The sequence below is a fragment of the Gobio gobio genome, assembly GCF_949357685.1.
Source record: "Gobio gobio genome assembly, chromosome: 15".
In the NCBI taxonomy this organism is placed as follows: domain Eukaryota; kingdom Metazoa; phylum Chordata; class Actinopteri; order Cypriniformes; family Gobionidae; genus Gobio; species Gobio gobio.
The window spans coordinates 52,737,013-52,751,891 of NC_137108.1; the positions used below are offsets into that span (position 1 = coordinate 52,737,013).

At 40.1% G+C, this 14,879-nt stretch overlaps 1 protein-coding gene across 1 annotated transcript in view; it reads left to right on the forward strand.

Moving 5' to 3' along the window:
- Positions 1–14,879, forward strand: part of eif3ha (eukaryotic translation initiation factor 3, subunit H, a) — a 107,933-nt gene that overhangs the window by 64,669 nt on the left and 28,385 nt on the right. Inside the window, exon 4 of the mRNA XM_079836417.1 lies at positions 10,844–10,943. Coding sequence (XP_079692543.1) covers positions 10,844–10,943 — 100 coding nt within the window. The remainder of the gene's footprint in view (positions 1–10,843; positions 10,944–14,879) is intronic.

Sequence of the window (14,879 nt, forward strand, 5' to 3'; positions counted from 1 at the left end):
TTTCCACTATTCTTTATTTTTATTGCCGCCACTACATCAGCGGTTTATGGCTGCTCTGAGCGGTTTCCACATTAAAGCTGATTTTACTTCTGCGGCGGTGAAGTCTGTATTTCAAATCAATTAAAGTGCATAGGAACGTCTTGATCTGGTTCCTGATGCGCAGTGAAGGGTTCGAGAAACAAACCTGCAAAGTGTGTGTGTGTGTGAAGTGTGTACTCGGATCTGGAGGATTTGACTGGCCTGTATCTAGACTGGGTTCACGACTGCCGTGCTTTATATTTAATCATGCCCCCTTTAAACCCATCAATAATGCAGGCTGATATATTAAAGGCTAAATAAAAACCTGCTCATCTCTCTGCACACCGAGGACAAGTCTCGCCGCTTCTGTGTGAATTTAGCAGATCTGACCCTTTTTCAGAGAGAGCTGTGCTTTAAGTGGAAATACACTCCAACACGACTTCAGGAGATTTAATATTAGACTTGTAATCCTAATATTTACATAAAGCGACTTGCATTGCATTCAGCAGGTGGTAAATAGAAGTGTCATATTGTAATTATTTTAATGCTGTTTTTTTTTGGCCGTTAATTTTATGACGTTTTGTGATCCTTGCCTCATGACTTGAGACGTTTTAATAGCGTTTCTGTCTTTATGAGTGAGTCATTGAATCATTAATTCAAGAGATTTGTTCAAAAACACTGATTCATCCTGTAATGAAACAAGTGAGTCATTGAATCATTCATTCAAGAGATTTGTTCAAAAACACTGATTCATCCTGTAATGAAACAAGTGAGTCATTGAATCATTCATTCAAGAGATTCGTTCAAAAACACTGATTCATCCAGTAATGAAACAAGTGAAGTCTTTATGAGTGAGTCATTGAATCATTCATTCAAGAGATTTGTTCAAAAACACTGATTCATCCAGTAATGAAACAAGTGAGTTATTGAATCATTCATTCAAGAGATTTGTTCAAAAACACTGATTCATCCTGTAATGAAACAAGTGAGTTATTGAATCATTCATTCAAGAGATTGGTTCAAAAACACTGATTCATCCAGTAATGAAACAAGTGAAGTCTTTATGAGTGAGTCATTGAATCATTCACTCAAGAGATTCGTTCAAAAACACTGATTCATCCAGTAATGAAACAAGTGAAGTCTTTATGAGTGAGTCATTGAATCATTCATTCAAGAGATTTGTTCAAAAACACTGATTCATCCTGTAATGAAACAAGTGAGTTATTGAATCATTCATTCAAGAGATTGGTTCAAAAACACTGATTCATCCAGTAATGAAACAAGTGAAGTCTTTATGAGTGAGTCATTGAATCATTCACTCAAGAGATTCGTTCAAAAACACTGATTCATCCAGTAATGAAACAAGTGAAGTCTTTATGAGTGAGTCATTGAATCATTCACTCAAGAGATTCGTTCAAAAACACTGATTCATCCAGTAATGAAACAAGTGAGTTATTGAATCATTCATTCAAGAGATTTGTTCAAAAACACTGATTCATCCTGTAATGAAACAAGTGAGTTATTGAATCATTCATTCAAGAGATTTGTTCAAAAACACTGATTCATCCAGTAATGAAACAAGTGAGTTATTGAATCATTCATTCAAGAGATTTGTTCAAAAACACTGATTCATCCTGTAATGAAACAAGTGAGTTATTGAATCATTCATTCAAGAGATTTGTTCAAAAACACTGATTCATCCAGTAATGAAACAAGTGAGTTATTGAATCATTCATTCAAGAGATTTGTTCAAAAACACTGATTCATCCTGTAATGAAACAAGTGAGTTATTGAATCATTCATTCAAGAGATTTGTTCAAAAACAGATTCATCCTGTAATGAAACAAGTGAGTTATTGAATCATTCATTCAAGAGATTGGTTCAAAAACACTGATTCATCCAGTAATGAAATAAGTGAGTCATTGAATCATTCATTCAAGAGATTCGTTCAAAAACACTGATTCATCCAGTAATGAAACAAGTGAGTCATTGAATCATTCACTCAAGAGATTGGTTCAGAAACACTGATTCATCCAGTAATGAAACAAGTGAAGTCTTTATGAGTGAGTCATTGAATCATTCATTCAAGAGATTCGTTCAAAAACACTGATTCATCCAGTAATGAAACAAGTGAAGTCTTTATGAGTGAGTCACTGAATCATTCACTCAAGAGATTGGTTCAAAAACACTGATTCATCCAGTAATGAAACAAGTGAAGTCTTTATGAGTGAGTCATTGAATCATTCATTCAAGAGATTCGTTCAAAAACACTGAATCATCCAGTAATGAAACAAGTGAAGTCTTTATGAGAGTCATTGAATCATTCACTCAAGAGATTCGTTCAAAAACACTGATTCATCCAGTAATGAAACAAGTGAAGTCTTAATGAAATCAATAAATATAGAATCGTACAATATAATGTGCAGCCATTATTTGTTTGCATTGTCTTCAGTTTTATCATTGTTTTATTTAAAATGGCCACCGTGACTCTAGATGGACGCTCCTTTGGCAAAGGACGTTTGTGAAGCACTCAGGCCGTGTGTGTGTGTGTGTGTGTGTGTGTGTGTGTGTGTGTGAGAGTGGCAGCTCTGATAAGGCCCGTATGAACACTTCTAAGGCTTTGACAACTCTCTGACAAGCGCATTAATTCAGTCTAACTCTCGGACTAAAAGCAGAGCTGAGCTTTTGTGTTTGTCTCCGCCTGATTGTGAAACTGACAGCCGCACCGGTCTCTGATTCCTCTATGAAAGGGAAGGGCTTCTCTGCGTGACCTCTTGACCCTCGGGCCGGAGATGGGTTATCCGGCGGGTGAATGTGAATCTTGTGGCGCTGGAGGGAAGTGGTTGTTTTATGGCGCTTAACTCGTGACCTTTCTGTTATTGTCATGCGCTTTGTTCCATTTCCAATGATCCATTAAAGGCCTGTGTCGCTCATCTGAGCTTCTCCTCTACCCAAAGACATTCTTTCAAGAGAAGCTGTTTATAATATATGATAATAATAATAATCTCTAAACATAACCTGCGTCTGTTTTGGTGGTTTAGATTGCATCAAAGTAAGAATTAGAGCTGGGACGTATTGAACATTAACAAACGTTTAGTGGTCAATTTAATGTCTTCTATTATTCTTTAGTTACTTTGACATGTTTTAGAAATGCAGTAGAGATGTGAGTTATGAATATGGGTATTTCTCTAATGTCAGTGTCATTGTTTTGTCTCACCAGTGATGTTTATGAAAGCATCTTAAATGCCCTAATTTAACTAAAGTCTAATCCTGGTTTAATCTAAGCCCTGTGTGTCAAACCTGGCCCTTATCCATCTATCCATCATTCTGTCATCCATTTATGTTCATCCATCCATCAATGCATCCATACATCCATCCATCAATGCATCCATACATCCATCCATCAATGCATCCATACATCCATCCATCAATGCATCCATCCATCAATGCATCCATACATCCATCCATCAATGCATCCATACATCCATCCATCAATGCATCCATACATCCATCCATCAATGCATCCATCCATCCATCCATCCATCCATCCATCCATCAATGCATCCATCCATCCATCCATCAATGCATCCATCCATCCATCCATCAATGCATCCATACATCCATCATCAATGCATCCATCAATGCATCCATCCATCCATACATCCATCCATACATCCATCCATCCATCAATGCATCCATACATCCATCCATCCATCAATGCATCCATACATCCATCCATCCATCAATGCATCCATCCATCCATCCATGCATCCATCCATGCATCCATCCATGCATCCATCCATCCATCCATCCATCAATGCATCCATCCATCCATCCATCCATCCATCAATGCATCCATCAATCCATCCATACATCCATCCATCCATCAATGCATTCATACATCCATCCATCCATCAATGCATCCATACATCCATCCATCCATCCATACATCCATCCATCCATCAATGCATTCATACATCCATCCATCCATCAATGCATCCATACATCCATCGATCCATCAATGCATCCATAGATCCATCCATCCATCAATGCATTCATACATCCATCCATCCATCAATGCATCCATACATACATCCATCCATCCATCCATCCATCCATCCATCCATCAATGCATTCATACATCCATCCATCCATCAATGCATCCATAGATCCATCCATCCATCCATCCATCAATGCATTCATACATCCATCCATCCATCCATCCATCCATCAATGCATCCATCCATCCATCCATCCATCAATGCATCCATCCATCCATCCATCAATGCATCCATCCATCCATCCATCAATGCATCCATCCATCCATCAATGCATCCATACATACATCCATCCATCCATCCATACATCCATCCATCCATCCATCCATCCATACATCCATCCATCCATCCATCCATCAATGCATCCATCCATCCATCCATCAATGCATCCATCCATCCATCCATCAATGCATCCATACATCCATCCATCAATGCATCCATACATCCATCCATCCATCCATCCATCAATACATCCATCCATCCATCCATCCATCCATCCATCAATGCATCCATCCATCCATCCATCCATCCATCCATCAATGCATCCATCCATCCATCCATCCATCAATCCATCCATACATCCATCCATCAATGCATCCATACATCCATCCATCCATCCATCCATCAATGCATCCATACATCCATCCATCCATCCATCCATCCATCCATCCATCCATCCATCAATGCATCCATACATCCATACATCCATCCATCCATCCATCCATCAATGCATCCATCCATCCATCCATCCATCAATGCATCCATCCATCCATCCATCCATCCATCAATGCATCCATACATCCATCCATCCATCCATCCATCCATCAATGCATCCATACATCCATACATCCATCCATCCATCCATCCATCAATGCATCCATCCATCCATCCATCCATCAATGCATCCATCCATCCATCCATCAATGCATCCATCCATCCATCCATCCATCCATCAATGCATCCATCCATCCATCCATCCATCCATCAATGCATCCATACATCCATCCATCCATCCATCAATGCATCCATACATCCATCCATCCATCAATGCATCCATCCATCCATCAATGCATCCATACATCCATCCATCCATCCATCAATGCATCCATACATCCATCCATCCATCAATGCATCCATACATCCATCCATCCATCCATCCATCAATGCATCCATACATCCATCCATCCATCAATGCATCCATACATCCATCCATCCATCCATCAATGCATCCATACATCCATCCATCAATGCATCCATACATCCATCCATCAATGCATCCATACATCCATCCATCAATGCATCCATACATCCATCCATCAATGCATCCATACATCCATCCATCAATGCATCCATCCATCAATGCATCCGTCCATCAATGCATCCATACATCCATCCATCAATGCATCCATACATCCATCCATCAATGCATCCATACATCCATCCATCAATGCATCCATACATCCATCCATCAATGCATCCATACATCCATCCATCAATGCATTCATACATCCATCCATCAATGCATTCATACATCCATCCATCAATGCATCCGTCCATCAATGCATCCATACATCCATCCATCAATGCATCCATACATCCATCCATCAATGCATCCATACATCCATCCATCAATGCATCCATACATCCATCCATCAATGCATCCATACATCCATCCATCAATGCATTCATACATCCATCCATCAATGCATTCATACACAAATATTATGTATGTTTTTATCAATAAATAAGAAGCTGAGCATAATAACTGAACACACTGGTCCCCAAATGACTCTTGAACTGTGTTTTGTTCCGTGCTCTAATGTATTAAATGAGATGAAAGACAGAAATGCAAGTGCTAATGTGTGTTGTTTCACACATTGTGTGATATTTCTCACATCTTTCTAGCAAGAGCATCGGCCAGTGTTTACATTAAATATGATTCAACCTGGATCATTCTATAGCCTTTATTTGATTTATTTTTTGCAGCAAATGGCATTTTTGGCAGAAAAATTGTGGTGCATCACTAATATTCATGTGACGTCTTTTATCTGGTGATTTCTGCAGCTCTTCCAGTAGATGCGATTCCCTCCATAAAAGCCTTTTTAATAGTTCACCGTCCAGTGTTTGATCTTTAGTGTATTTGAATCTTGTTAGTGTAGCTTCAGTGAAAGTCCAGCGGGTCTGCTGATCAACCTGATGTTCAGTCCCACAATGCAACTGAGCTCTCGTCTTGTCCACTTCTTTCTCTCTCTCGCTCTCTCGCTCTCTCTTTCTTCCTCATCTTTCTTCCTCATCTTTCTTTCTACAGCCGAGTTTCCAAGTGAAGCAGTTTCTCTTTGAAACCAAAATTGGGCTTGAGGAAAAGTGTACTCAATATTTCAACAACTGAAAAAGACATTGTATTACCATTTCCACACTTCATTAAGTAGCAGAAGCACTTCCAACAGTGCTAAGGTAATGCGACATGTTTCTGTAGTACCAAATTAGCGCAGTGGTTTTGAAAGGATGAGGTTTCTGAGGAGACTGAGGGATGCGGCGGCTGTGCTTTGTGCAGGTGAAGACTGAATAAAAATCCATCATTTCCAGCAGTAATTATAATAATTCTCAGCATTAGTGTTGTTTTTGATCAGTTCAATGCTTCCTCGCGGAGCAAAAGTATCAGTTCAATGTGATTCCAAACTTTTGAATGGTAGTGGCTATCAAATATCATCAAAGTTATAATGAGAAATAATGAACTATAGCTACATCGCACAGCCCTAAAATCTGCCATTCACTGAGTCTTTAGTGGAGAGAGTATTCAATTCCTCCCTTTGTCCCTTTGAACCGTTTTATTTGTGATTTAGTGCCACTGAAAGAACCCATCTCCCATAATATTGAGGCGCTGATGCTGTATATGAGTTCAGATCCATTCAGCGTTGATTTTAATGATGTAAATACTGTCACGAGCGAACTGGTGTGAGAAGTTCAGGCCAGAACGAAGGAGTTTGAAGTGGTTTGACACAGCCAACTTTTCGGAAACGTCCACTCTGGCTGGTTAACACCTTCGAGCTCCCATTGGTCCGTGGCGATGATGTAATGGGTAGGTGTTGCTCTGAGGCTCCGCCTTCTTTGTGGTGGAAATCTTCTCCGGTTCATTTCTTCTGTTCAGTCAATCGAAGACAGACATGAGTAAAGAAGAGCAAAAAGGTGATATAAGGGCCTTTAAACACTTAAAAAGTGTGTGTGTGTGTGTGTGTGTGTGTGTGTGTGTGTGTGTGTGTGTGTGTGTGTGTTGGATGACACTTTTATTATCAAGTCTCCAAATATTTGGTATCAAGCAACACCTTGACTTGCAAAATACCTTCTTTTGTTTTCTGTGTAATCCAGTCACAATTTGAAGGAAAGTTAATTTTTTCATGTGACTTCCTAATTTTTTCCATATATTAAGGAGTGGAAATGTCTAAGTCAAATAAGTGCTCCTATGCCGCCACCTACTGGTTATAGTGGTTTTGTTTTTTTTAGCGCCTTTACACTTTTAGTTTTACAAATCACACTAAAAATATTAAAATTGGATAATATTTAGAGCTTTGAAGTGCTGGAAAAAGTGTGAAACGCTTGAATTTCACTCTCAAAAGGTTGAACCTTGAGATGAATAAAGTAAAAATTAGGGCTGTCAAAAGAGTAATCGCGATTAATCGCATCCAAAATAAAAGTTTGTGTTTACATAATATGTGTGTGTACTCTGTTAATTATTATTTATATATAAATACACACACATTCATGTATATATTTAAGAAATATTTGCATGTATACAGGGGCGTAAATTTCATCTAACAGTTGGGGGGGACGATAAACATGAAATTTCTCAAGAGCAATTTTTGAAGGGGACACAAATAATACAGCCAAAATCGTACTTGTAAGGATATGTGTACCACAAAAAAAATATATAATAAAAAATAAATAAATAAAAAACATTTTGTGCTTATTTGGCGTTTTGGTGCACTGAAAAATGATCTAATGTCCGTTTTTCTTTTCTCTGTCATTTTATCTGACCAACAACACAAAGCGATAGTTGTTTAAATATGAGTAAGGTTCCCCACGCAGTCATATTATAATAATTAAATTATCTCGTATCCTACACATAGTATTTTATACTATGATATTCAGATCTTTAGATATTCAACTGCAGCAAGCCCAACACAGATCTGGCGGAGCGGCCGTCCGCATATACTTTAGATTTAGAATTAGCGCCAATTCGAGGGCGGGTTCGGGTTGCTTGAATTATGGGTTCATTAGCCTATTATTCTTAATGAAAAACACAGCAAGAAAACAGTACAATGACACACTCCCTTAAATAGGCACTTTTACATGTCGCTTTGAAACCAAATGTTCCGCGATCATCTTGTCTGTCAGCTGTTTGCTCTGGTGATTAATGAAATCTGACTCTCGTTCGGCTCGTGCTGTATTGAGCAGACACATTCAGTTTTTAATTGTTGTGTCTGTTCTCTAACTAAACAAAATTATTTTATTACTATAAAAATGAAAACGACGGTGGCCCGGGGCGGTGCCGCGGTGGGCAAGTGATGTTAACAGTGTTTTGCCTAATCTGTATTAAAGAGAAAAGAGTCCGAAAGAGTTCATCTGATGTTTAAAGTGAATAAAATAGTATTGACAGCTTACTGAAGTTTCATAACTGCTGTCTGAAGGGCTTGTCTCCCCAAACTTGTGTTGTAGTTTTTTTTACGTTCTATGGGTAACGTTAAGTTAGTTGAGGTGCGCGGTGGATCAAACCACTGTGGGGCAAGGGGGGAGGGGGGAACTCAACATTTTTCTAAACTTAAACGCATTTTTTTGTCCTGTTTGCTTTTGTATTGTTTTACTACTTACACATGTATTTTAAGTATATATCATTATATTATTTACAATGCTCAGCATGGTTTTTAGGGGGGGGACAGCCCTCAGATTGGGGGGGTCCTGTACCCCCCGTCCCCCCCGTGATTTACGCCCCTGCATGTATATACATTTATATAATCTATAATATATATAAATATAAATGTTTTATATATAAAAATATTTTTTTCTTAAATATATACATGCTTGTGTCTGTATTTATATATACATACAAATTAACAGAGTACACACACATATATTATGTAAACACAAACTTTTATTTTGGATGCGATTAATCGTGATTCATCTTTTGACAGCCCTAGTAAAAACTTAAATAAATAAAAAAAAACATTTGACTATTTCTTCCTCAGGACCATGGGGTGTAACTACATTAAATCCATGGGGGATGTTTATGATTTGTGGACTGAAAGAGATCTCGAACTCGATCGTGAAGGTGACGATGGCTGACTGTAGTCGTTATACCAGTTCATTCTCTTCAGTTTCAGCTCAAATGCAATCGCTCGGCATTATCCAATCGGGTTCTTTGAGACGCTCATATTCTACTCAGAGAGGCTTTTGTTTTTCTAAATCATTGATATTAATGCGGGCGGCAGTGTTATTGTTCTCATGTTTTTTGAACAGTAGACCTTTATTTAAAGTTATTTCTCATTATGGCTTCGAACATGCGCAGTGATGTAATCATGTGATCATGAAATATAAAATTAAGTGCAATATATTATAATGCATTATAATGAGAACTAGATAATGCCTAATAGAATGGTGTAAATTCTCTGTGCTTTATTTGCCTGTGTATCAGCGTTGTTGTGAAGGAGATTGAAAATGTGAGTTTCCCTTTCGAACCGTAGACTGTAAAAACGTTTGTGTGCATTCGAGTCCTTTAGTGCAGGTGTAAGTTGTAATGGGGATATCTGAGTAATCTCATATAGGATGTGTTTGTTTGAGTTTATTAACCCGCTAGCTAAGCTCTGCAGGATGCTGTGTATTCACTGTTTCAGCTCAAATGCAATGTCGATATTATTGAGGACCCCCCCCCCCCCCCCCCCAGGTGTCCCACAATGCATCTTGCAACAACAAGCAAGCGTTAATGGTGGAGAAAACCCACATAATTTAAAAAATACTACTGCTGTTGTCAAAAAATGAGGTTTTCAGGCGAGAGTGTAGTTGTTTAAAGCTCAAGCGTGTAGTTTACATTAGCAGATTTTCCATCGGGCGTAATGTGGGATGTCTTCTGTTGTGAACTTTTATCTTCTAAAGTGTAGGAACCTCAGAAGATGAAGACCAGGAGACTTCAGGATTAAACAGAAGTTATTCTTTTAATGAGAACTCTGTGCTGCAGGTCGTCCGAAAACAGTCTAACTTAACTGTACAAAACAACGCAATTTATCTACATTTCAGGGGGAGGGGTTATACAGCAGGGGGAGGGGTTATACAGCAGGGGGAGGGGTTATACAGCAGGGGGAGGGGGAGGGGTTATACAGCAGGGGAGGAGACATAGGAAAATAGACACACCCCAAACATTCCCGTCTCATCAGCCGTAATTCAATCAGCATAACAGTGCCATTCAAATGCATAATCCAATCACTCAGGCAGTATAGCTCTAAACTTGTGATGGTAAAGAGTCAGGAAGTGCATAGAGACAAAAGACGTAATGTCTCAACCACTTACACAGCCTCTCCTTAGAATTTCCTCAAGTTTACTTCAAAATGTAAAACGCAAATATAGATAATGTTTTCAGTTATATTCTATTACATTTGAACCTATATGTAACAATATGGGATATATGGGACTCGAGCGCTGAGGGCTTCGCCATTAAAGTCAACGTGAACTGAGGTGTGTGTGGATCTAGCTCACCTTTGTGATGTTGTTTTGCTTCATAGATCCCATAAAGACTGCGCAGGGCTCTCTCTGTCTGAAGGCCTACAGGTTGACCCCCAAACTAATGGACATCTGCAAGGAGAAAGACTTCACTCCAGAGGGGTAAGACACCGCTTCTACTCGACTTGGGTCACTTCCTTTTCCTTTCACCGTGAATCTGTTGTTAATGAGCAGCACACACACACACACACACACACACACACACACACACACACACACACACACACACTGAAGTGTGTCCCGGCTCAGAAAGCGGCATCATGAGGGCTTTTATTCGTCACGGTGGGGCGTCTTTGAAGGAGTAGCAGCTCTGTCTTCCAAACAAACAAAGTTTACAACCTCGCGGGTTTCTCGGCAGATGGTAATTGATTTGAAATTGCTGCTAGACATAAGCCTAATGGGGGAATGTATCAGCAAAGCCGTGACGTGTGTGAGATCAGGAGGAAAGACGAGAGCGAGTGTTTGGCTGAAGGCTTCGCTGCGGGGAAACTGAGTTCACACTCAAGTCAAAGTCAACCCTCTTTACTGTATTAAAGGCACAGCTCACACACACACATTTCTGCTAATATAAAATGTGATTTTTGCAATGGTTAAAGTATTTCAATGACTCGATATGAACTCTAATCCACCAGAGATTAAAAAAAAAGAATATTTTATACCGTAATGGTCCAGTACTTTAATTTTAAAAATGTTATGGTTTATTTTTAGTAGTGTTTTTTTTTAGAATGAATGTATACAAATAAAATATATACTAATTATACATAATTTATGCATAATATGATTTATTTATTCATTCATTTATTTATTATAATACAAATTATGTAATACATTAGGTATTTATTATTATTTTATATATTTTATTTTTTCATGCTGTTTTTATATAAATGTTGGAACTTCTCTTTGAATTAGTTTGTGTGTGTATATATTTGTGTGTGTGTGTGTGTGTGTGTAATTAGTGTATTTATTTTATTTATTTAATAAATTATATTTATTATTTATATATATACATATATATGTTATAAATTAATTAATTTATTGATTATTATTTTGTTTTATATCTCTTACTTTATATATTTTATATATACATATTATAAATAGTTTATTATAAATTAATACATAAATTATTTAATACACTATTATTATTTTCTTATATTTTATATTAAGTGTATATATATGGGTCAAAGACGAGATGTCACAACTTGTTATCAAATTAAGTTTACAAAACTCAAATCTATCCATCATACCGTCCGTCCCATTCATCATACATCCTTCCATCAATGCATCCATCCATCCATCCATCCATCCATCATCCATCCATCGTCCGTCCATCAATGCATCCATCGTCCGTCCGTCCATCAATGCATCCGTCCATCGTCCGTCCATCAATGCATCCATCGTCCGTCCGTCCATCAATGCATCCGTCAGTCGTCCGTCCATCAATGCATCCGTCCATCGTCCGTCCATCAATGCATCCGTCCATCGTCCGTCCATCAATGCATCCGTCAGTCGTCCGTCCATCAATGCATCCGTCCATCGTCCGTCCGTCCATCAATGCATCCGTCCATCGTCCGTCCCTCCGTCCATCGTCCGTCCCTCCATCCATCATCCGTCCCTCCATCCATCGTCCGTCCCTCCATCCATCGTCCGTCCGTCCATCAATGCATCATCCATCGTCCGTCCCTCCATCAATGCATCATCCATCGTCCGTCCGTCCATCAATGCATCATCCATCGTCCGTCCCTCCATCCATCGTCCGTCCCTCCATCCATCGTCCGTCCCTCCATCCATCGTCCGTCCCTCCATCCATCGTCCGTCCCTCCATCCATCGTCCGTCCCTCCATCCATCAATGCATCATCCATCGTCCGTCCCTCCATCCATCGTCCGTCCCTCCATCCATCGTCCGTCCCTCCATCCATCGTCCGTCCCTCCATCAATGCATCATCCATCGTCCGTCCCTCCATCAATGCATCATCCATCGTCCGTCCCTCCATCAATGCATCATCCATCGTCCGTCCCTCCCTCCATCCATGCATCATCCATCGTCCGTCCGTCCATCAATGCATCATCCATCGTCCGTCCCTCCATCCATCAATGCATCCATCCATCGTCCGTCCGTCCATTGATGCATCTATCAATCATCAATGCATCCATCCCTCCATCCCCTCCAATCCATTCCATCCAAATATATTTATTTATGATTAATGCATTAATTAATAAACTATAAAATAAAAACACTTTAAACACTTATTTCTACAGTCCTTTTTTAAACTGCCGTCTGCTTGAATGTGTGGTTTAACATCCCAGATTGAGCACGGGTTAAGCGTGTTGGCCCGTGTGGACATCAGGCGTGTTCCAGGGGCCCGTGTGGACATCAGGCGTGTTCCCGGGGCCCGTGTGGACATCAGGCGTGTTCCCGGGGCCCGTGTGGACATCAGGCGTGTTCCCGGGGCCCGTGTGGACATCAGGCGTGTTCCCGGGGCCCGTGTGGACATCAGGCGTGTTCCCGGGGCCCGTGTGGACATCAGGCGTGTTCCCGCGGCCCGTGTTGGCCTTGTCATCTGCCAGCGCCCTCGGGTTGACGCTTGTCATTCGCAGACGCTTCTTGAATATTTAGCTCGTTAAGGAGAGCAGTGCTATTGATTATGAAGATGAGCCTGTTATTTGTGTAGAGAGTCGCGGGCTGGGTCATCCTGAATGATGCATACAGATCTCCTGTCAGATTCCTCTGGAATATCAATCTGCAATCTGCGAGGCAGGGCTGTATTGATATTCCTCAAACATTCTTCTGCTCCTCCATAATATTCTGCAATTCAGCTCAAATGGCAGAACACACCGACTCGTTGAAATGATGGATTGTGGCCGGGCCGGTGGGTCCAGTGACCCTCTAACTGCTCTCAAAATGAGCCGCCCATAGTGCATCTGAGAGACAGATGGCCGCTTACACTGGTGATAACAGCGTTTCACTGAGTTGCATTGATTGAGTTGAGGGGAGGAGTTGTTGAGCCACCACACCTTAGAATACAAATCTCATTTTCTTTGAGAGATTCCACAATCTGGGCATTTTCACGCTTTTCATGTTCTTTATCAATTTTAAAACCTCGTTTTTTAAAGGGTTAGTTCACCCAAAAATGTAAATTGTGTCATTAATGACTGAGCCTCATGTGGTTGGACACCCGTCAGACCTCCGTTCATCTTCAGACACAAATGAAGATATTTTAGTGTAAATCTGATGCTCTGAAAGGCCTCCATTGGCTCAACTTTACACTCTCAAGACCCTTAAAAGACACTAAAGACTAAAGTTACAAAGTCCATCTCACTACAGCGGCTCTACAATAACTTTATGAATCGGCGAGAATAGTTTTTGTGCACAAAAAAACCCTAAATAACGACTTATATAGTGATGACGATTTCAAAACACGGCCTCATGAAGCTTCGAAGCGTTATGAATCAGTGAGTCGATTCAGCGGTTCAGAGCGTTATGAATCAGTGAGTCGATTCAGCGGTTCGGAGTGTTATGAATCAGTGAGTCGATTCAGCGGTTCAGAGCGTTATGAATCAGTGAGTCGATTCAGCTGTTCAGAGCGTTATGAATCAGTGAGTCGATTCAGCGGTTCAGAGCATTATGAATCAGTGAGTCGATTCAGCTGTTCGGAGCGTTATGAATCAGTGAGTCGATTCAGCGTTTCAGAGCGTTATGAATCAGTGAGTCGATTCAGCTGTTCGGAGCGTTATGAATCAGTGAGTCGATTCAGCGTTTCAGAGCGTTATGAATCAGTGAGTCGATTCAGCTGTTCAGAGCGTTATGAATCAGTGAGTCGATTCAGCGGTTCAGAGCATTATGAATCAGTGAGTCGATTCAGCTGTTCGGAGCGTTATGAATCAGTGAGTCGATTCAGCGGTTCAGAGCATTATGAATCAGTGAGTCGATTCAGCTGTTCGGAGCGTTATGAATCAGTGAGTCGATTCAGCGTTTCAGAGCGTTATGAATCAGTGAGTCGATTCAGCGGTTTGAATCACCAAATTTCAGCAGTTTGACA